At 37.6% G+C, this 25,389-nt stretch overlaps 1 protein-coding gene across 3 annotated transcripts in view; it reads right to left on the bottom strand.

The window, feature by feature from the left end:
* ulk4 (unc-51 like kinase 4) overlaps positions 1–25,389 on the bottom strand; it is a 261,384-nt gene that overhangs the window by 209,678 nt on the left and 26,317 nt on the right. For all 3 annotated transcript variants that reach the window (XM_059013181.1, XM_059013174.1, XM_059013164.1), the window contains exons 13-18: positions 24,580–24,684; positions 24,057–24,117; positions 22,172–22,353; positions 15,169–15,215; positions 13,817–13,895; positions 3,208–3,315 (exon numbers count right to left, since the gene is read on the bottom strand). In XM_059013181.1, the coding sequence (XP_058869164.1) occupies positions 3,208–3,315; positions 13,817–13,895; positions 15,169–15,215; positions 22,172–22,353; positions 24,057–24,117; positions 24,580–24,684 (582 nt within the window). The remainder of the gene's footprint in view (positions 1–3,207; positions 3,316–13,816; positions 13,896–15,168; positions 15,216–22,171; positions 22,354–24,056; positions 24,118–24,579; positions 24,685–25,389) is intronic.

Here is a 25,389-nt window from a genome sequence, read left to right on the forward strand (position 1 = left end):
ATGGGACCCAAGACCCTCCTGAAGTAGCAGACCGCGCACACAAGTTCCAGGGACCAGCTACAGGCTGCAAATACCAAATTGCTTTGGGACTGTAGCATTGTCTCTTTACGGATGAAGAGAACTGAGGGGGGAGCTGTGTAGTGATCTGGACTATTTGTGTTATGTGTTATATGGTTTTGTGTCGCTGTTCCTTGTTTTGTCAATGTCCTGAGTGCCTGTGCATGTGAACGAGTGCACCTGTGGGGTGGGGGGGGGGGGTGATCGAGTCGTGGTCCAATGTTTCCTTGTGAATGTTGTCCAATAACGTGTCTTATGTCTAAATGGAAAAAGTATTTGCCCCCTGTCTGATTTTCTGCATTTTTGCACATTTTTCACATTATATTTGGTCAGATTTTTTTGTAGGTTGTAGTAGTAGATAGAGGGAGTCTGAGAAAAAAAAATGACATCAAAGTTTGGTACTTCTTTCATTTGTTTGGTGTGCAACGTAATCAAACATGCAATCTGCTGTTAACTCAACCCAATTAAAGGGATAATTAGGGTCAGCTGTTTGAGTACTTTGGTTTGAGTACATTGGTTAACAACCAGGCCTGATTTGGGCCAGCCCTGCCCAATATAAATCTGACTAATTTTGGCCCTTACCATCAGAGTGAAGTTGTCAGCACACAGGTTCTAGAGGCACATCATGCCACGAACAAAAGAAATTCCTGAAGACCGGAAAAAAAGTTGTTGATGCCTATCAGTCTGGAAAGGGTTACAAAGCCATTTCTAAGGCTCTGGGGCCCCACCGAACCACAGTCAGCGCCATATTGTCCAAATGGAGAAACTTTGGGACAGCAGTGAATCTTCCCAGTAGTGACCGTCCTGCCAAAATCTCTCCAAGAGCAAGGCGTAAAATCGTCCAGGAAGTCACAAAGAACCCTAGAACAACATCCAGGGATCTGCAGGCCTATCTCGCCTCAGCTAAGGTCAGTGTTCATGACTCCACCATCAGAAAGACACTGGGCAAAAATGGGATTCATGGCAGAGTAGCAAGGCGGAAACCATTGCTCACTAAGAAGAACATGAATGCTCATCTCAAGTTTGCCAAAAAGCACCTGGATGATCCTCAAAAGTTCTGGGACAATGTTCTACGGACAGATGAGTCAAAAGTGGAACTTTTTAGCCGACATGGGCCCCGTTATGTCTGGCGAAAACCAAACACTGCATTCCACAGTAAGAACCTCATACCAACGGTCAAGAATGGTGGTGGTAGTGTCATGGTTTGGGGATGCTTTGCTGCATCAGGACCTGGACGCCTTGCCATCATTGAAGGAACCATGAATTCTGCTCTGTATCAGGGAATTCTACAGGAGAATGTCAGGCCATCCGTCCGTGAGCTGAAGCTGAAGCGCAGCTGGGTCATGCAGCAAAACAACGATCCGAAACACACAAGCAAGTCTACATCAGAATGGTTGAAGAACAAGAAATTTGAAGTTTTGGAATGGCCTAGTCAAAGTCCAGGCCTAAACCCCATTGAGATGTTGTAGCAGGACCTGAAACGAGCAGTTCATGCTCGAAAACCCACAAATGTCACTGAGTTGAAGCAGTTCTGCATGGAGGAGTGGGCCAAAATTCCTCCATGGCGCAGTGAGAGACTAATCAGTAACTACAGAAAGCGTTTGGTTGCAGTTATTGCTGCTAAAGGTGGCGTAACCAGTTATTGAGTCTAAGGGGGAGATTACTTTTTCACACAGGGGCATTGGGTGTTGCATAACTTTCTTTAATAAATAAATGAAATATGTATCAAATTTTTGTGTTATTTGTTCACCCAGGGTCCCTTTTATCTAATAGTAGGTTTTGGTTGAAGATCTGATAACATTCAGTGTCAAAAATATGCAAAAATGCAGAAAATCAGACAGGGGGCAAATACTTTTTCACAGCACTGTATATATATATACACATACACACACACACACACACACACACACACACAGTAGATGCTGCTTATTAACAACCTCTCGGTTCCCAGCAAAAAGTTGTCCTTAACCGAAAGTTGCCAATAAGCAAAAAGCTCCGGTTTCAAGTGTATTTATATGGAATGATGTATACTGTAGTTGTACAAATATGGCACTGAAATACACGTGTTTAAATGTTAGTGTTAAAAAATTAACATGAGAAACATGAAATACCCAAACATAGAACTGTTTACTTCACGCGTGTGTAAAACAAACAAGAATAAGGAGTAGGCTTAAATAGTACTACAATGAGTAAAGCAAACATAAAAAATATGAGTTGTACTTACAATCAATTCTAAAGAACACAATTTTAAAATAAGAAATTGTCCAACGCTGTCTGCTTTTTACAAAGTACCACCTCCCGCTGTAAATACATCTCAAATTTTGCGGCAGCTTCATAGCCAGTTTCAAAGCCACGAGTCCACAGTTGCAAAGTCAGTGTGTTATAAAAGCTGCCTGAAGTATGCGCATAGTTCATGCAAGTGCGCTCTGTAACACTGGCAACTAGTAATAAAGCTGTCAATAAGCGGCGTGCAGTTGCTAATATCAAAATTCCATTAACATTAAAGTCTATGGGACAGGATTGGTTTCTGGGAAAATGTTGTTAATAACCGAAAGTTGTCTTTATCAGGGTTGCTAATAACCCGGCATCTACTGTATATATATTTTTGTGTAAATGAACACTGGACCACAGATATTTTGCAAAACAGGGCGATGCCTGTATATTTATTTATGTTTACAAAACAGAACCTAACTCCACCCAGGAGTACTAACTAAACTTTCCCCGAGTTTTTAAACTATCACCGCACAGCTACGCCATTCACCGGTTCAACAAAACTTTACAAGTATTACAATACCTTTTCGCAGTCTGCACACAGGTCTCTCCCCAGGCCTTGACCTTCACACAGACCCCTGACACGCCTTACAGACCTGTTTAAATACCTGCCTGCTAATTACTGGCAGGTGTACTTAATTACATCAGTGCCAGGTGATTCTGATTTTGGCTCAATCCCCAATTAAACAAATTACATTGTGGCTGTGCAAAGGCAGCCACAAAAGAGACATTCCCCAGTGTGCAGGGCCCCAGCCCTGTCACAACATATATAAATAAATCTAACCCTGTAAGAAAAATATATTGTTAAAATCACTTCCAATCTATTTAAAATCCCACAAATGAATACATCTATATTGTAGAAAAGAAAAAATGTATAACCTGATTTGCAATTAGGTAAAGCAGTTCTCCCAGTGAAGGCAACAGGCACTGTTTGAGTTTGCTGTTTCTGAAGTTTTCTCTTATCAATTCAGTGAGCACGGTGACTGCCTGCGAGTACAATTAGAGAAGAAAGCACAATATTATTATTAAATCCAATGTTACTTTTCAAGCAGAAAGAAAGAGTTAGTTGTTTCAGTGACTGGATCAATATACAGTAAGCACAGAAGTGTACTGTATATTTTTTCAACTTGAATACATAGCACTCTTTCAAAGGGTAGCCATGGTTAAATAACAATATAAAACACTGAATTATACAATTTTCAAAAAGGTATTTGTATCTGCACCTGTAAATGAAATCTCTGTATGTACCAGTAGTGGATCTATCTACATTTTCAAATAAACTGATAGATTATGAAACACTAACAGTTTTCCAGGAGAACAACACATGCACAACTTTATGTGCTGAAAAATATATATATATATGATAACAAACAATTGTGAGTTCAGTTATAATGAGGAAAGAAAGTCATAAATATATTTGCCTACATTCAGTAGTTGCTCTTTACATATGATAACTAGTATGTCAAGGGTAATTATTTATTTGGTACAGAGAAAAAACTCACACAGATTTTACCTTTGCTATGGTATATATTTGCTAAATGATATATTTATGAATAGAACACATACACACACACACACACACACACACACACACACACACACACACACACACACACATACACAAAGCACCCCTGATTTTGTAGCATCAATCAATTGATATAAGCACTGACTAACACCCTGCAGAGTTTAAAAAAATATATATCTATATAATTGCACTGAGTTCAACAGAAAGGCTGCCAGTCAGAAAGCAATAAATCCCAAGACTGAGCCAGATTCAAACAAACTTCAAGCAAACTATAATTATAGCTAATACATAAAGCACATCTTGCAAGGTTGAGGATGTAAGCCAACAGTCTCAAGGCAAATGGGTTTGAATCCCAGTCTGTATTGATTTTAGTGTCAAGAGTAATTTCTGGATTTCAGCTAGAGGCACCAGGCGGTTGGGGCGAGTAACCCACTGCCCAGGAACTCTTTCCAACTTGACACCTAATTAGCAGCATTAAAGGGTAAATTCAGGAGGAATCTCGACGCACTGTATAATAAAAAAAAAATGACAAAACAGTCACATACAGAGTTAATTTTGGCTTTATATTTATAAGTAGCAACATGTTTGAATATTATTGTGTTTACCAAGAATCCTGTTACCAAACATTAGGCAACATACACTAGAGAATATTCCAGTATTGTAGGATTCGTACATGGTGCTCATATTTACTTACTTGCAGGCTATCAATCACTGTAAATGGTTTAACCCTCAAAGCACAAAAGGCCCCTATGCAATTTTGAATAGTACTTATTTAAATAAATAAGCATCCATCCTGCACACACACAACTCTTTTGCACTGATCGCTGCCCTTGTATCCTCCAGTAACTCCAGCTGAGACCAACGGCACGCTCTTCCTGTGGTCTGTGCTTGGCAGTGCCAGCTACCCCTCAGCAGTGAGGTGTCTGGTAATTTTCCAGTGCATCCCTAAAACAAAGCCAGTCATCTCATCTTAGGGTGAAATGTAAGCAGTGGCCCCCTGGAGAGTTGCCAGTCCTTGCCTCTTGGTGAGTACAAGTCAACAGCAGAAGCCCTGGCACTGATCCCTACAACAGTTGGATATCAAAGCTGCTGATTTTAATTAAAAAAAAAAAAAAAAAGTTAGGACAAAGAAGGAATTAGTACTGTATTCAAAAACCACAAAGCAATAGGATGTAAGCTGTGTAGGTCTACAAATACACTAGGATATATAAAGCCTAGTCATTTCTGAATCTATAACCTTCATTACTCAGATCGTTTATGGAAATGTAACCGTGTTTACTTATGGAAAGCCATATAAACTGGGGATAATGCAGAAAGTACATCAAATATATATATATATATATATATATATATATATATATATATATATATATATATATATATATATATATATATATATTTTTAGTAATTAACTAAAATGCATTTTAGCATTCTTTGATGTTTATATTTCCTTGCACATGTTTAAGCATTTCAAACACAAAATGCCAAAGTACAATATTCATCAGGCGCATATTTTTTTTTCTATCAAACAGATTCCCATTTTCAATTGCAATATTTACATTTCAACATTGTAGATCATACAGCAACCAAGAACACTGGGAAATAAACAATTTCTCACAAGATAGGCAAACAGAAGTTCAGACTTCTTCCATCAAACTATTTACTAAGAATATACAAAGAGATGTGCATAATTTCAAAAAACAATGGTGTAAGACTTAAATTATGTAAATAGGACTCTCTAAAACTTTTTTTCCATTGAGGGTCTAGGACTCTCAACTAAAAAAAAATGAAGGTCCCAGAGATAATTTTGAGGGTCCCGGTGAAAATGTTGGCGGCCCCAATAAAGTACAAACTCTTAATGTTATGGTACACAAATCTTGTTTTTTCTTCATTTATTAAAGTTTTGACAATTTATTTACAAGAAAAAAACAAACACTAAAATCCACAAATATTTCTGTCTAAAAAAACAAAAAGGCATAGTAATAGAATGCACAAAAGCAAAATTCCATAAAGATCAAAGGACAACCAACCATTCTACTCAACCAGGCATTCCCCACTGCTCTTAATATTAAAAGGAGACCAGAGGCTCCAGAAGTTCAGAACCTATCAGGTTTTAAAATTTATAAATCAGAGTTCATTTTTGGGCTCACTTAATGGGGTAGGCCTACATTTTCAAAAGTGACTAAGGGCTTTAGACGTTTGGACTGGAGTCTAGAGTAAGAGCGATTTTCTAAAGCATCTAATATTTGCACCTTATGCACTTAGGCATCTCTTGGCTTAAATTTTTTTTTACATATGCAGGGGAAGGGTAGACCTCTAACATTTTCACATGTGATTTTCAGTGTATGTACACATCTAAAATTAGCAGTTTTAACTTCTTTAGCAAGGCATGCAATAACTTTTTTTTACATGGCAAAAAGACATTTTCTAACATGCACTGGGAATATAAAAGACATTTGCTTATCAACTCCTCAGTGACGAAACTGTAGAAATCCAGTCACGATTCTGATGGACTTTTTCATTGTGTTGTCTGACAGCAAGTCTGTGTTGTTCGTTTACTGCAGATCAATGCAAGCTTGTCCAAATGTTTGTAACTGTATACACGCTGTTAATTGTTGTTGGCTTGTTTCATGATGTTTGCAGACATTGTGTAAATTGTTTAAATCGTGGTATCCAGCCTTCCACACACTCCTCATTAACAAAAAGTAGACACAGCCATCAGAATCGCTTGTTTGTCTCCCCACATCCACTCGCACTTGTACATCGCTTCACTGAAATACTGTTTCAACTCTTTCCCTGCTTTTTTGTACATGCTCTCTAACTTCAGTTGCGGTGGTCAGTTTCTTATGATTTCTTCTTTAGTCGCATAATCTCCTGCACAAATTGACAGCAATTTGTTTACTAAATTATCAATTTCTCTCTGCTTCAATCAAATCATATTCTCTAGTTTTGCAAACATACATGTCAACCCCTAAGCGTTCACACCAGTGAGACCCCTGCTGAAAAACCATGGGATTCATGAAAACCCTTGGCCTAGACCACTGGATTATGTTTTGGGGGGGCTGGTGACAAATCAAGATTTTTGCACATGGCTGACAACTATGCCACTGACCTAGACTTAAGGGATTTGCACACCGGGAGCTAAGCAAACGACATTGCTAAGGGGGCTAAAACCAATTCCAAAATGTTTTTCCAATATTATAACAGCAAGAGAACATTCAAAGAGGAGGTTAAATGTCTAAGAGATACAAATGGCAAAATCATAGATGAAGACAGAAAAATAGCAAATATTAAATTATTACTTTTCACAAGTTTTTACAAAGGAGGATACAGACAACATGCCACAAATGTCGACCTGTTCCTATCCAGTTTTAAATAACTTTAGCATAACAGAGGCAGAAGTGTTAAAGGAACTAGGAGCTCTTAAAATAAACAAATCCCCTGGGCTGGATGAGATCCTCCCAACAGTACTCAAAGAAATGAAAGAAGCTATTTACAAACTGATAAATAGAAATGAAAGAAGCTATTTACAAACTGATAACCAAGATCATGCAACAGTCTCTTAACACATGGGTTGTACCGACAGACTGGAGAATTGCAAACATAATACCGATCCACAAAAAGGGAGACAAAACCGAACCAGGTAACTACAGACCTATAATAAGATCCAAAATGGAAAGTTACCTATATGGCTACAGTATCTTGGGAGACAGTCAGCATGGTTTTAGGAAAGGGAGATCATGTCTAACTAACCTGCTTGATATTTTTGAGGATGCAACATCGACAATGGATAATTGCAAAGCATATGACATGGTTTATTTAGATTTCCAGAAAGCTTTTGAAAAAGTCTTGCATAAAAAATTAATTCTCAAACTGAACATAGTAGGGATTCAAGGAAATGCATGCACATGGATTAGGGAGTGGTTAACATGTAGAAAACAGAATGTACTGATTAGAGGAGAAACCTCAACATGGAGCGAGGTAACCAGTGGCGTACCACAGAGATCAGTATTAGGTCCTCTGCTATTCCTTATCTACATTAATGATTTAGATTCTGGTATAGTAAACAAACTTGTTAAATTTGCAGACAACACAAAAATAGGAGGAGTGGCAAACACTGTTGCAGCAGCAAAGGTCATTCAAAATGATCTAGACAGCATTCAGAACTGGGCAGACACGTGGCAAATTACATTTAATAGAGAAAAGTGTAAGGTACTGCACATAGGCAATAAAAATGTGCATTATAAATATCATATGGGAGATACTGAAATTGAAGAAGGAATCTATGAAAAAGACCTAGGAGTTTATGTTGACTCAGAAATGTCTTCATCTAGACAATGTGGGGAAGGCCAACAAGATGCTTGGCTACATTGTGAAAACTTTACAATGCATTAGTAAGAGCTCACCTAGAATATTGTGTTCAGTTCTGGTCACCTCATTACAAAAAGGATATTGCTGCTCTAGAAAGAGTGCAAAGAAGAGCGACCAGAATTATCCCGGGTTTAAAAGGCATGTCGTATACAGACAGGCTAAAAGAAATTAATCTATTCAGTCTTGAACAAAGAAGACTACGCAGTGATCGGATTCAAGTATTTAAAATTCTAAAAGGTATTGACAATGTCGACCCACGGGACTTTTTTGACCTGAAAAAAGAAACAAGGACCAGGGGTCACAAATGGAGATTAGATAAAGGGGCATTCAGAACAGAAAATTGGAGGCACTTTTTTACACAGAGAATTGTGAGGGTCTGGAACCAACTCCCCAGTAATGTTGTTGAAGCCGACACCTTGGGATCCTTCAGAAGCTGTTTGACGAGATTCTGGGATCAATAAGCTACTAACGACCAAACGAGCAAGATGGGCTGAATGGCCTTCTCTCGTTTGTAAACTTTCTTATGGTCTTATGAATACAGCACGATTACATTAAAAAAATAAATAAATAAATAAAAACTGTAGATAGTCATGAAAAGAAAATACTATCTGCTTTTGCCCCTTTTGTGGAGACGAAATAAAATAAATAAAACAAAAGAAATAGTCTGGGTACACCACACACTTAAAAAATGACATTTAACAGTGCATGTTTACAGTGCATATAGAAAGTCTACACCCTCTTTCAAAATGTTCACCTTTTGTTGCCTTATAGCCTGGAATTAAAATGCATTCAAATAGTTTTTTTTTTTCATTTATCTACACATCCTACCCCACAACTTCCAAATGAAAAAAATATTCTAGAAATTTGTAGAAAATTAATTCAAAATACAAACTGAAATAGCTTGGTTGGATAAGTGTCCACCCCCCTTGTAATAACAATTCTAAATTAGCTCAGGTGTAACCAATCGCCTTCAAAATCACACACCAAGTTAAGTGGCCGCCACCTGTGTTAAATTGTAGTGCTTCACATGATTTCAGGATAAATTCAACAGTTCCTGTAGGTTCCCTCTGCTGTGTAGTGCATTGTTGAAAGGCACAGATCAGGGGATGGGTATAAAAAAATTCAAAGGCCTTGGAGCATGGTCAAGACGATTATTAAGAAGTAGAGGGTGTATGGCACCACCAAGACCCTGCCTAGATCAGGCCATCCCTCCAAACTGGATGACCGAGCAAGAAGGACTGATCAGAGAGGCTACCAAGAGGCCAATGGCAACTTTGCAAGAGCTACAGGCTTTTATGGCCAAGACTGGTCAAAGTGTGCATGTGACAACAATATCCCAAGCACTCCACAAATCTGGCCTGTATGGTAGGGTGGCAAGAAGGAAGCCATTACTCAAGAAAGCCCACCTTGAATCCCGTTTGAAGTAGGGTTGTCACAATACCAGAATTTTGAACTTCGATACGGTACTAGTTCAGTTTCACAATACTCGATACCTCTTCAATACCACGGCAAAAAAAAACAAAAACATCTGAGCACGCAAAATAAGAGAACATTCCTTTAATAAAGGTAAACAATCTTGACTCTAGGTCAAACGGTGCAGGTGCAGTAAACGTAATTTGCATATTATCACTTAAGAAAATGTTTTGTGTAGGACTATGATTGACTGGCCCTTTAATCGTTCTGCTTGTTTTTGGTAGTGAAATAAAGAGGATGAAGTAAAACTACAAATTGGATGAATTTGAGATTTTTATTAAGTGATTCAGGTGAGTGCTCTGTACATTACTGACGGAGAAAAGTTCTCAAGTTTTTACTGTTATTATATTTGTGCGTATAACTGTGACTACAGGGGTTTCAGGTGAGTACCATATGTGGAATAAATCAGCACAAACTGTGTTCATAAAATATAAAAATTCCATTGCTTGATTTGATACCCAATAAATTTAGTAAAAAAATGTAGGGCAGCAGTGTGGAATAGTGGTTAGGGCTCTGGCCTGTTGACTGAAGGGTTGTGGGTTCAATCCCAGGTGGGGGACACTGCTGCCGTACCCTTGAGCAAGGTACTTTACCTAGATTGATCCACTAAAAACCGAACTGTATAAACGGGTAATTGTATGTAAAAATAATGATATCTTGTAATAATTGTAAGTCGTCTGCTAAGAAATAAATAATAATAAACAAAAAACTAATGAATGGCAGGATGAAAATAAAACATGCTTTTGAGAAAAAAAGAACATTTGTTGTCAATAAATATTTTTTTCAGTGCTCTGAGTAGAAAAAAATGTATTTTACAATCAAACTTCAAGGTCTTGGGTACATGTCTAAAATGAAATAATTAAAATTGGAACACCAGAACAAAAGTTACAGCCATTTATAACAAAACTATAGAAAACGCAAGAAATGCAAAATAATATATAAAAAAGAAAATGATCAAAAACAAGGGAAACGCAATCTTATTTTATTTTGTTTTGCAATGTTTTTCTTTGCTATCCTGCGCGTCTGCTCCATCCAGTGCTCTCTCACACAACGTGAGCAGTCAGGTCAGATTCTCACCGACGTAGATGCCCATATTTGGTGTAATTAGAAAGCCACAGTCCGCCCCTTTCCAAGAGTGACAGCCATATGCGCCTATGATATACTGCTCTCGTGTACTACGTCGTCGAAGGCCGAGCCCGGGGGCGACCGCAATAAAGCTGGACTAACCTCAGGGAGAAATCTGTGAAGTGTGTTTGATACATTGACAGATAACTAGAGCCGTTTCCCCCCAGGCAAACAGCAGATAGCAAGTGAAGTGGCAGCGCTGTTTTACAGTTGAAATCCCATTCCTGCATGGTGGCTGAGAGGTGCAAAAATACTTTTTTTTCATGCGTTCCAATGACGTGTTCCTTCAAGCCTCTTGTCATACAAACACTGTGCTATTTCAATGTAATTTTTAAAAAAATATATACATATATATTTTGCTTGTTTAAAGAAATGAGCTAACTTAGCAAAGCTACCGATGTATTAGCTAAGCTAACTTGCTTGCTCGCTGGTTATCCGTAACATTAATGTGAAAGCAGACAAATACTATCTATCACTCCAACGTAGAGCACAACACCGTACACATTAGCGCTAAATTAGCTTGCTTTCTTAATTTCATATTTCCCCATCGTTTTCATTGAGGACATGTATTTTTAACTTATATATGTGATGCATTCATTCAATAATCTATGCTGTCGCTAACCTGTCTGAATTATTTGAAGAGGTCAGGGTGCCTGTCCACCAAATGCTTCGCTAAATTTGAGGTGTTGCCTCCTTTTGTTGTACCATCTTAAAGCACAGTTTGCATATTGGCTTGGGTGGATCTTTTGCTTTGCCCTGCTCATTCGCTTCATAAGCAAAATACTTCATCACTTCTGCTGTTCTCTTTTTCTAAGAGCGCGGGGCGCTGAGCTTGTGTGCCTCCCATCTTAACCTTTTACTCCTGAATTCTGGCTGTTTCGTTGTCGTTGTTTCCACTTGGAGTCCCTGCGCGGACAGAAAGGGAAGCTTATTTTTCTTTTTTTTTAGTAATCGACTCCGTCTTTTACATGAAGGACGCAAACACGCAATTTTCATTATACAAGTACAGAGTGCTCCGATACTTTCTGTTTTTTGGTATTACCGAATGCATAATTAATGAACCGTTTTTGAAATCTGGTATCGCGGAATATCAAAGTATCGGTATTTTTGACAACCCTAGTTAGAAGTATGCAAAAAAACACTCAGGAGATTCTGTAGCCATGTGGCAAAAAGTTTTGTGGTCTGACGAAACTAAAATGGAACTTTTTGGCCTAAATGCAAAGCATTATGTTTGGCGCAAACCCAACACAGCGCATCACCCAAAGAACACCATCCCTGCTGTGAAGCATGGTGGTGGCAGCATCATGTTATGGGGATGTTTCTCATCGGCAGGGACTGGGGCACTTGTCAGGATAGAAGGGAAAATGAATGGAGCAAAGTACAGAGAAGTCCTTGAGGAAAACCTGCTGCCCTCTGCAAGAAAGCTGAAACTGGGACGGATGTTCACCTTTCAGCATGACGACAACCCAAAGCACACAGCCAATGCTACACTGGAGTGGCTAAGGAACAAAAAGGTAAATGTCCTTGAGTGGCCCAGTCAGAGCCCCGACCTAAATCCAATTGAAAATCCGTGGCATGACTTGAAGATTGCTGTCCATCAACGCTCCCCAAGGAACTTGACAGAGCTTGAACAGTTTTGTAAAGAAGAATGGTCAAATATTGCCAAATCTAGGTGTGCAAAGTTGGTAGAGACCTATCCCAACAGACTTACAGCTGTAATTGCTGCCAAAGGTGCTACCACCAAGTATTAACTCAGGGGGGTGGAGGCTTATCCAATTATGATGTTTCAGTTTTGTATTTTTAATATATATTTTTTTTTCACAATAAAAACTTTTTTTCCCCTTAACAGTGTTGAGTATGGTGTGTAGATAAGTGGGAAAAATCCTCATTTAAATGCATGAAACTCTGAGGCACTGACACAACAAAATGTGGAAAAAGTTCAAGGGGGTGTAGACTTTCTATAGGCACTAATATATATATATATATATATATATATATATATATATATATATATATATATATATATATATATACACACACATACATACATATATATATATACACATACATACATATATATATATATATATATATATATATATACACACACACACACACACACATACACACACACACCTGTATTCTCAAATCAGTAACTGTCTGTGACGTCTGTAATTGGGCGTCTAAATCCAATTGTAACCTTATGGAGTGTTTTAGACGTATGTGTGCTCAAATAGCACATCTAGAAATATCAACTTACAACAGTCACTGTTAAACATTGTGACTCTAATAAGCCTGTATAAGAAAAAGACAAAAATGTAGAAAATTTATCCCAATATGTCTATATATTTTTCTGCTGAGTTTCCCGAACTAACTCACTTGCTTATTCAGTATTGCAAACTATGCATGCTCTGCTCTCCATGCTAGAACACTAAGCTCCAGGAAAGTGTTATGTCCTGCATTCGTTACATTTCTTAAAACTGCATCAACATAATTAATATTAAACTTAACTTGAGGAGAGATCATGTTTTAAACATATTTAATGTGATTGGCTAGTACAGAAGTAGGGAGATTTAAATGGTTGCATTTCTTTCTTTTTCTCTATATATCTATCTAGCTACGGTCATTTGAAAAACAAAAACTACCGGTACACAACATCAGAACTATCATTAATTCTGCCAAAAATTAACAAGCAGACCATTACATTTAGTAGTATGGTAACTACAGAACAGCCAAATAGACAAGCTTGCCCCTCTCGTAACGCAGCTGTATTACCTGCATGATTAAAAAATATATACAATAAATCTGCGGTGGGGCTGCCCATGTCACACGTCCCAGGGACGGAGACAACTGCAAAATCTGAGAGTCCCAGCAAACCATGAGTGCGTACCCACATCCCCGACAGCCACCTGAAATGATTGATTAATGATTTTCCAAATGGGTGTTTTCCTTTTAGAATACTAAGAATACTGGAGCATAAAGTCACTACTGTACCTCTGTGACTGGCACATCTTCATTCAAGTCCACTGTGTGGGATGCCAATAAACCAATGACACGGATCACTTTGGCACGCCTGTAATACAAACAACCTGTTAAATTTGAAAAAAAATATTGAATCCTAGTTGTTACCAGATATTTTTTTTTTTTAAACTGAGCATGCATGTTTGCCATAACAAAACTGCACATGTGACACCTACAAACTGAATGAAAGTGAATCACAGGCAAGATTTAAGGAATTCTTTAGTTAGTTAGAACGTCTTTTTGTTATTGCACATTTGGCAGAAACCTCTGTCCACAAGTGTTCTGTTGTGCTTTTTCCCTCTCACTCCATTTTTATAAAGTTGACTACTACCACCTTGTGGTGTTTGTTATTAAAGGGATGAAGAACATTATTCTTATATCTTAACTCATTACTGTTTCTTTCCTGTGCAGTCTCAGTTTCATTTCAGTACTGACACAATTACAGTCCGTGCAACTGCTAATTTTCTTTAGCCTGTTGTATGACAGCTTTTCCTTTAGTAGATATTAACATGTTAAGAAACTCTGGATAAGGTAAAAAGTACCTTGTTTACCCTATATGTGCATGCATGCTGTCTATAGAAAGATAAACACTCTGATCGACAGTTACCCAGAGGCTTTGGTTATTGATACAGAACTATAACATACTGTATAGATATCCTCCAAATACTGTTGTATCTGAAATTGAAACTGCAAAAATGTAATAGGTGCCACAAGGAACTAATGCTAGATGATGAAATTGTTATAAAAAAATACATATGTTCTTTATTGCTTTGACAGCAAGAAATAACATGCATAAATCTGGCTTTTTTCCTTAATTTCTCAACACCATACAATTTGACTGGAATGTATATTCAAACATTATACTTATGACTATAAAAAGGCTGCTTAAAAAGATTAAAGTCAATTTATTTCAGTGTCTGTGAAATCTTCCAACTGAACAACAGTTAAGATATATGTTACTGAAAAAATTTACCCAGCTCTACGTATTTAACCAAATTACATGAACATTACCCTAAGACCAAAACAGAAGAAAAATGCAAATAAAGGAAATGTTTAATTATATGGTTTCCTATTCTTTTTTTATTTGAAAAGATAGAAGTCTGAGGGCTAAGCTAATTAGCCTTTCTTGCCCCACACCTCTGTAGGCTTGGGTTCAAATCTGTCTCAGTCTCACGTGAAATGAGTTTTGGTGGTCTCAGGTTAACCCTTGGTTTTCAGTCCCTATAGTAAACCCACCAATAACTAGACGGGACTGTAAATGCCATTTTTTTAAATCCAAAAATGATAATTCTGTGGCTTTGTAAATAGAAAAGTGTAATACTCACACATCCCAATTAGGAGCTGTGCGCAGCAGCTGAGTTAACAACGGTAACTGTGAAGAAAGAAAAAAAATGCCACTGAAGTTTAAAGAACAATCATAGCAAAAAAAAAAAATCTAAAATGTTTTTGAATGTGACGAAGTTGTAATTTTGTTTTTCATGGAGGGTAGGTGAAGTTAACTACGGAGAGTACCAGCCGGATAAAAAGAAAACAAAATAAATATATTACATATTACAAATATATTATATTACGTCGGAAACTCAAGACCCAGTGCAAGAACAGTTGCCAGCCACACAGGAAATGGAGGTAGGGAGTCACAAGTTGTAGGATGTTTTCTCAAACTTACCAGGGAGGACTCACTGGGCCAAACACCCTGTTTATACAGAACTAGGGGTGAAAGTAAGGCAAAGGCCATATCGGGTTCCCGAATGGACGAGGGGAAACAGTTCAAAAAGGAATTGAAAGCATGTTAAGATTAGGGGATAACTAAGAATCACAGAGTGACTGGTGCAGCCCTGTGGCGTTCGATTCAAAACCTTTGATTTCAGAAAAGTGAATGCAATAACAAAATTTCGATGCATATCCTATGCCCAGGGTGGATGAACTGTTGGACAGACTAGACAGTGCCAAGTTTATTATGACCCTTAACCTGACCAAAGGTTACTGGCAAATACACTGTTATCTCTTGATACCAGAGAGAAAATTCCTTTTTCAACCCTGTTTGGTGTGTTCCACTTTGTAACTTTGCCTTTTGGCTTACATGGGCCACCTGCCATGTTTCAGAGACTCATGGACCACTTGTTACAGCCTCACACATTATGCAGCTGTTTATCTGGATGTGGCTATACATAGTGAAACGTGGGAAGATCTCCTTGAAAAGGTGAGGGCTGCACTGGAGTCTCTGAGGGTGGCAAGGTTAATAGCCAATCCGATCAAGTGTGCGATAGGGAAAGCCGAGACTAAATATTTGGGTTATACTCTGGACAATAGCGCCATTAATAACTAAGGTACAGACCTTGGCTGAATGTAAGATGCCCGACTAAAAGGCATGTGCAGGCTTTCTTAGGTTTAGCAAGGTATTACAGACAATTTATACCATAATTTTCCACATCAGCAGCTCCATTAACTGAACTTATTGAAAGTAAAGTGGTTCCGGGAGTGTGACCTAGCATTTAGTAAGATAAAATAAATATTGTCAGGAACTAGCATTGACAAGTCTGAACTTTAAAAAGTTTTACAGACCAATGCTTCAGAAGTAGGCATGGGGGCAGTTCTCTCTCAGGAAATACAAGGGGATGAGCATCACATTTTGTACCAGCTGGAACTACTAACCTGGGAAAGACAGGATTCTGTTTTATAAACCTACTTGGAAAAATCCTCCTTTCTGATTGGTTAGATGCGTTCTATCAGCCATACGTTAATCCCCCACAACCTTTCAACGCAGACGCATCACCAAAAGCTTTGAATTTTGGGGCTCCCGAGTGGCGCATCCAGTAAAAGCGCTGCGCATGGAGTGCAGGATGCGCCCTATAGCCTGGACGTCGCCGGTTTGAGTCCAGGCTATTCCACAGCCGACTGTGGACGGGAGCTCCCAGGGGGCGGCACGCAATTAGCCAAGCGTTGCCCTGGGGGAGTAGGATTTTGGTCGGCCAGGGTGTCCTCGGCTCACTGCGCACCAGCGACCCCTGTAGTCTGGCCGGGCGCCTGTAAGCTGCCCGAGAGCTGCGTTGTCCTCCGACGCTGTAGCTCTTGGGTGGCTACATGGTGAGCCTGCATTGTGAAAAACAGCGGTCGGCTGACAACACACGCTTCAGAGGACAGTGCGTGTTCGTCTTCGCCCTCCTGAGTCAGCGCAGGGGTGGTAGCGGTGAGCTAAGCCTAAAAATAATTGGACATATTAAATTGGGAGAGAATAATAAAAATAATTGCAATAAAAAAAAAAAGCTTTGAATTTATATTCATACGCCATTATTCTATAACGTTTAATATCTGTAAATTACCATTAATTTAAAAAAAAAAAAATAAAAAAAAAATAAAAAAAATGACAGACCCACAATCAAATTTTGATCTTTTTAATGGAAAAACTTTTGACGAATGGTATGAAGATCAATTTCCCGAATCTGACAAAGTACCGGTACCAGTAATTAACTTTACTTTAAAAGAAAAAACGGCACAGTGGAATAACAGAAACAGAACTAAATCAACTCAAACTGGAACGAAATGTAAAAAAAAAACACAATAAAAGCTTTTGGGCTGTGAACATTATAAAAAACTGACTTCAAGAAAAAAGTAAACCTGTTACCTTTCATTCACTTTCTCAGGAATTGTATGCTAACATTGTATTCGTGGCACTAATTAAAAAACTGAGACGAAGTGGAAATGACAAAGCAGCACACTATCCCCCAATAACACTTGCAGACCTAGAGAAGCTTAAAAAAAAATTGTGATCGACTTATTTATGTAATTTGCAAAGTTATATATGGCCATTAATCAATTAGTATGCAAAATTCAGTAAAGGAAGCATCTAAAATTCAGGTGAGTTCAATTTAATTTTTTTGGTTAGGGCTCTGGACTCTTGACCGGAGGGTAGTGAGTTCAATCCCAGGTCGGGGACACTGCTGCTGTACCCTTGAGCAAGGTACTTTACCTAGATTGCTCCAGTAAAAACCCAACTGTATAAATTGGTACTTGTATGTAGAAATAATGTGTAAAAAATAATGTAATTGTATGTAAAAATAATGTGATATCTTGTAACAATTGTAAGTCGCCCTGGATAACGGCATCTGCTAAGAAAGAAATAATAATAATAATAATAATAATAATAATAATAATAATAATAGATATACAGAAATGTACTTAACATTTTAATAAATACATGCTATATTTACAATTAAACGTATGTTAATATGTTTAAACTAATTTTGTTTACATTACACTGGAACTATTTTTTGTGCTTAGTGATATTTACTGTTATTGAACATATTTTTTAATTTGCTGTGTTAAATTTAAAAAGTAAATAAATATATTAATTTTAAATTTGATTTATAATAGCATTAAGGCACTGCAGGGGGTGGGTTCGCATCGGACCTTATAACGCCCTAAGTGTGCGGTTATCTCATGTTAACCGACCCCCTGTCGTACCTTAATGCTTCAATAGAGAAAGAGTGTTTAGTGGTGAAATGGGCAGTTGAAGCTCTGCGCTATTATCTTTTGGGAAATCACTTCACATTGTTACGGACCACGCTCAGCGCTAAAGTGGTTACACAAAATGAAGGACAGCATAAATGCGAGAATAGTTCGATGGTACCGGTCACTGCAACCATTTTAGTTTACAGTCAATCAGGCATGAAAATGCATCATTTATTTTACATCTAATTTTACTTTTTTTTTTTTTTTTTTTCCGGAAAGGTGGTACAGGTACATTCTGAAGGAAAGGGTGGATGGTGGAGTGTACAGACCCTACTCTGCTAATAATCAGGACTTGGGGAGGAAAGTGATAAACATTATAGATTGGTAACACATGTGTAAAGAGTTTTTGTATGCTAAGGTGGAGATTGATGGTCACTAGTTATAGTGACGTTCTGAAATGAAATGTACAGTGCCGTGAAAAAGTATTTTCCCCCGTCTGATTTTATGCATTTTTGCACATTTTTCACGTTGTATTTGGCCAGATTTTTTTGTGGGTTGTAGTAGTATATAGAGGGAGTCTGAGAGAAAAAATGACACCAAAGTTTGGTGCTTCTTTCATTTGTTTGGTGTGCAAGGTAATCAAACATGCAATCTTCAGGTGTGAAAAAGTTATTGCCCCCCCCCTCCCCCCCTAGTTAACTCAACCCAATTAAAGGGATAATTAGGGTCAGCTGTTTGAGTACTTTGGTTAACAACCAGGCCTGATTTGGGCCAGCCCTGCCCAATATAAATCTGACTAACTTTGGCCCTTACCATCAGAGTGAAGTTGTCAGCACACAGGTTCTAGAGGCACATCATGCCACGAACAAAAGAAATTCCTGAAGCCCTCCGGAAAAAAAGTTGTTGATGCCTATCAGTCTGGAAAGGGTTACTAAGGCTCTGGGGCCCCACCGAATCACAGTCAGCACCATATTGTCCAAATGGAGAAAGTTTGGGACAGTAGTGAATCTTCCCAGGAGTGGCCGTCCTGCCAAAATCTCTCCAAGAGCAAGGTGTAAAATCATCCAGGAAGTCACAAAGAACCCTAGAACAAACATCCAGGGATCTGCAGGCCTCTCTCGCCTCAGCTAAGGACAGTGTTCATGACTCCACCATCAGAAAGACACTGGGCAAAAATGGGATTCATGGCACAGTAGCAAGGTGGAAACCATTGCTCACTAAGAAGAACATGAATGCTTGTCTCAGGTTTGCCAAAAAGCACCTGCATGATCCTCAAGAGTTCTGGAACAATGTTCTATAGACAGAGGAGTCAAAAGTGGAACTTGTTGGCCGACATGGGCCCCGTTATGTCTGGCGAAAACCAAACACTGCATTCCACAGTAAGAACCTCATACCAAAGGTCAAGCATGGTGGTGGTAGTGTCATGGTTTGGGGATGCTTTGCTGCATCAGGACCTGGACGCCTTGCCATCATTGAAGGAACCATGAATTCTGCTCAGTATCAGAGAATTCTACAGGAGAATATCAGGCCATCCGTCCGTGAGCTGAAGCTGAAGCGCAGCTGGGTCATGCAGCAAGACAATGATCCGAAACACACAAGCAAGTCTACATCAGAATGGTTGAAGAACAAGAAATTTAAAGTTTTGGAATGGCCTAGTCAAAGTCCAGACCTAAACCCCATTGAGATGTTGTGGCAGGACCTGAAACGAGCAGTTCATGCTCGAAAACCCACAAATGTCACTGAGTTGAAGCAGTTCTGCATGGAGGAGTGGGCCAAAATTCCTCCAAGGCGCTGTGAGAGACTAATCAATAACTACAGGAAGCGTTTGGTTGCAGTTATTGCTGCTAAAGGTGGCATAACCAGTTACTGAGTCTAAGGGGGCGATTACATTTTCACATGGGGGCATTGGGTGTTGCATAACTTTCTTTAATAAATAAATGAAATATGTATCAAATTTTTGTGTTATTTGTTCACTCGGGGTCCCTTTTATTACAAGGGGGGTGGACACTTATCCAACCAAGCTATTTCAGTTTTTATTTTTAATTAATTTTCTAGAATATTTTTTTCACTTGGAAGTTTTGGGGTAGGATGTGTAGATAAAGGAAAACAAAAAAAAAATATTTTAATGCATTTTAATTCCAAGCTATAAGGCAACAAAAGGTGAAAATGTTGAAAGGGGATGTATACTTTCTATAGGCACTGTACTAACAAATAGTTTGATAGAGTAGTGAATAAATATAATTGAAAGTGTACAAGTACTGTACCAGTAGTATTAATGCATATTTACATTAATATTATAATAATAATGAAGCTGCAGATCTTTTCTGATTTTTGCTGGACTGGTCATCTCCTGTGCACTTAAAAAAGAGTAAGTGTTTTGTTGAGTATTTATACTTGTAAGCACTTTTTATACAGGCTGCTGTATTGATTTTAATTTCAATGAGCGTAAACAATCAATTGAGATTAGAGCATAACTCTAAACCATGTGCAGTTTAGCTGTGCTCTAACAAAATGCAAGATTGTCTTTAAAGCTTGGTCTTTATGTAAACAGCGCTCCCTGTTGTTTTCATTAATGCATTTTCTACTCTGGTGGCAGGACTAATGAAGTGCAGCTGATTCAATGGTAGTCTGAAAAAACAGGATTGCAAAACTGCATAATTTTTACATTATCGCACAGCAACAGTCTCACGACAGGTGATTAGCTGGTTCCGGCTACCACTGAGTTATCGATTTCACACGACTCATCCATCAGATAAGGTGCAGAATAGTTTCTTTTCTGCAAATTCCAGCTCAGAGGCACTGGTTCCAATGACAGCCTGAGTTAAACTGACAGCACAGATGACTTGTGTGATGAGTTCGTGTCACCACTCACTTTCTTCCAGAATCACAATGTAAGTATTTGAAGAGCATTTTTACCATTTAAAATGCATGCTCTTAATAGTGATATAGAAAAAAAATTAATGCAAGGTTAGTGCAATTAAAAATTAATGCAAGGTTAACGGTTTTTTTTTTTTTTTCTCTGATGAGTGAAAATTCCCATTAAAAGGTGATCTTTAAGGTGACCAAGCAATTCAGTTGTTGTACCGATAGCTTCAACCTCTCTTACCATCATTTTTTTCTCCAAAATTGAATTTGGTAATGTACTGAAATTAAAAAGCAGCACAAAAAGATTTTCCCTTCTAAAAGTTACCACAGTATATTTGCACAGTGCTTTTCTATATTTGCTCTATGCTTTTACCATTCTGGTTTCTACACCTTGCTATGCTTTTACAACATTTTACTACAGTGCATAAAAAAAAGTTTATAAAGATTTATTATATATATAAAAAATAAAAAAAGCACTGTAAAAGCTAAATACAGACACTGGCGTAAGTAATATTATTGTTAAAGTAAATTCTAAACTGATCTTTCTTTTTGTACTTAATAGTTTTATCTGTGCCACCTGGTGTTTAAATCCTGCAATTGCAGTTTCTTTCAAATATAATTGTCAAATACTTAATTTGGCAATTACACTAAATCATTCATTTATTAACTTCTCTACTGCCTTTTTCTTGATATTACCTGAAGTAATAATCTGGGAGTAAGATTTTTCTCTAATTAAATGCTGGTCAGTACCATTGAAAGCTGCTACAGTATACAAGTACATTAAAAGTTATTCTTAAACCGCAACACCATTTCACTATAGGGAAAATCTACCCTTCATCCTGGCAAATGTCTGACCTACAGTAGGCCAATCTGGCTCCTCCAAACTTAATTTTGCATTGAATCTGTACGTGGAAGCCTGTAATTTCTTAAATGAGCTTAATAAGTCAACTATTAAAAATGCAGCTGAATTCTAATGCAATGCAAAATAGGTAGAGAATAATGTCTGAGACTTACCAGCTGCGAGTTTATTAACCTTGTGGCTACCTCCTTGTGACCAGAAACAGTGCAAAGATAGCACAACAGGTTCAGTTTATTCCTGGGAGACCCACTGCTTTTTTCACTCGATTCCAGAGATGAGCACAGTTGCTGCACAAAGCCACTCCAATCCTGATCTTTCAGAGATACCAGCTTCTCAGCTGCAATGCATACATAACATAAAAAAAGATTAGAATTCCTCTGGTGAAACTGACTTGGTTAGAATTCCTCTGATGAAACTGACTTGGTTAGAATTCCTCTGGTGAAACTGACTTGGTTAGAATTCCTCTGGTGAAACTGACTTGGTTAGAATTCCTCTGGTGAAACTGACTTGGTTAGAATTCCTCTGGTGAAACTGACTTGGTTTTCTCATATTTGGGACTTTAAAGCTATCTCTGCTAATCTACTAATCCAGAAGAACTGGTGTTAATCAGAATCCTAACCTTTCCCGGTTAAAATTTCTGAAAGTAAGCCACACAAAGAGAAGGAGATGTGATTACTTTTTTTGAAAGTAAGTTGAAAGGGTGCTGCTTCTACCTGGAATGTACAGGTAAATCCTGGGTGGAAAGACATATTCTAACATAACATTTTAAATAAAATGTAATCCTATTTTTCTTTTGGATACAAAGCAAACATGATATTACTCAAAGACAAAATGATTACTATTGTAAACAGTTTTCTTATTAGTGGAATATGAACCAATTAATACTGTGTTTATCCTAGTAGGTTAAAAGTGTACAGTGCTTCTGGGGGTTATTGTACTTTTAAGGTGAATTCAACCAAACCTACAGAGGTTAGGCATGGGTTTTTTTTTTTTTTTTTTTTTTTTTTTTTTAGTATACCAAAGTATACCAAAGTGATATGATCTTACTCAATAATTGCCTGCAGTTCCTTCTAAGAAGTTAGGGTGAGAACCTTCAGCACACTCCATTCTCAAGAATGGATCACATAGTATTTGAACACAAAGGCACTTTGCCAGCCAGGTTTCTGCTATCATCTCTCTGTCAGAACTACTGACTTGTTCATAATTACTTGCAATATATGCTAGGGATACCATAATATGAGAATGCCTTTTTAACAAAATTTTTATGTTTAACTCTCTATTAATAAAGTGACCATTCTATATTCTATTTCTTATAGAATATGTCAAAGTAATTGTACAAAATAGTTCCATAAAAAGTCTCCGCCGCGTACATCAATTAATTTTACAGGTCTCATATGTGCAGTTTTGAAAGAAACACCAAACATGTATTTTAATTTCAAACCATGAAATATTATTCTACGCTAGGTTAAAGAAAACAAGCCATGCTTTTAGTACCTCTTGGACATGTTTTAAAATTAAAATACATATGTGCTATAACATGTGTTTCTCTTAAAACTGTGCATTCAAGACCTATGTGGCTAAAGGAAATGCAAAATAGCTAAGATTTATGGAATTCTTTTTTTAGGTACAATTACTTTAAGGTGAGCTATTTTATCTCATGCGAGCTTAATGTGAGGAAACTAATAAACGTAAAGACCAATAGGGTGACAAAGACATTGCCAATATAAAAGTCTGCCATGCAGCTTTGCTTGTAGACTCTTGAAATAAATCTAGTTATATGTTTTGTCTAGCTTTGAATATAGTAGGGGAAGGCTAAGCACCCATCCAATTTCTCCATTTCCACAATAATTTAAATAACTTTTTTGCTACTAGCATTATTTTGTTTTGTGTGTAGCTTGATAATTGTCCAATTTATATATATCAATTAGATTTTTATATCACATCAAGGCTTGGTGTCTGTAATACAAAGAGCTATTCCTTAGAGGGGGGCAATATTTGAATACTCTACAGCATTTCCAGCATTCCTGATTGTGTGCTGACCTGAATACGGAGGAACACACAGGGTTTTGGAGTCAAACCTCACAGGGGCAGGCTTCATTATCTATTAAACACAAACAAAACATTTAGGTACATGTTGATGTAAACCATTCAAATGACTGGGGAGTGTACAGTATTCATTTAAAACAGTGATTGTGTCTCACGCTGTACACGTTAAATCATCATGCCACTGGTTGGCTTAAAAAAAAAAAATCAATACAGTTTATTGTGTCTACTTCATAAAGTAATATGTTTAGATTTGGAAATCAGCAGATTAAGATATAGTTACTGCTTTGCTTATTTCCAAGATTGAGAAAAGCTGCTGGTCATTTGCTGTACACAATATATAGAACCTTCAATGTGAATTGGTATTATTTAACAAAGAAAGGCAGGAAAAGGGCAGACACAGTACAAAGTACACAGTAGTACAGACAAAACTAAGTCATAGAAAGTTAATTATAGTACAGCACAATCCACTCAGGGTATCTTGCAAAACACAGCAGTAAATTTAAATGACTTCTAGTACCTTGGGATTGTCTATGATTGGTGTGAGAGTGAGGTCAGAGTCAGTGTAGATTAGTTCTCGAATTCTTGAATTCACATCACTCTCACTGGTAAATGAGGGGTCATGCTATGGGGGGAAAAAAGAATGAATAATGAGAAACTTTCATTACTAGGTTAATGTAATTACGCAAACAAACTTTAACCCTAGATGTCTCATTCAAAATATACTGATTTTTTTATGCAGATTTTTTTTTTTTTTTTTTTGCCAAAAGATAATTATTTTTATTAAAAAATCGGACTTCATCCAGTACAATTTGATTTGTCCTTAGGAAACTACAAAAGTGTTCCCATGTTAATTGTTGTAAACGTATTGTACTCATTAGTCATTTTTAGAAAATGTGTTATATGTAGGGCTTCTGTTTTTCGGGTTTTATTAATTGTATTTTTCGGTGCTTATCATTAGCTATTTTCGAGTTTTATGTAAATCTTTTTTTTTCGGGGCTTTCTTTTTTGATATACTGTATGAAATACGTGTTTTCGGTTACTTTTCAAAATGCTTGAGAGTTTTTTTTTTTCTGTCAAAATATGTATAATAGTAACTCGACAGTACCTGCACACTTAAGTTGTACCTTCTTTCCTTTGCTGTCTTCAACAACGAAATCCCAATGGTCACGGGCACATTCTTCTGGGGTTTTTGTGTGTAGGCATTTTTGTACATTTCGCCACAATTCTGTTTTAAATCCTCCGTATCTTAACTGTAATATAGCTTTAAATCCCGCTAACAACCCTCCATCCTGATTGTAATCTCGTTTTAAATCTTGCAAGCGGAGTC

Source organism: Acipenser ruthenus, chromosome 3, assembly GCF_902713425.1.
Source record: "Acipenser ruthenus chromosome 3, fAciRut3.2 maternal haplotype, whole genome shotgun sequence".
NCBI lineage: Eukaryota > Metazoa > Chordata > Actinopteri > Acipenseriformes > Acipenseridae > Acipenser > Acipenser ruthenus.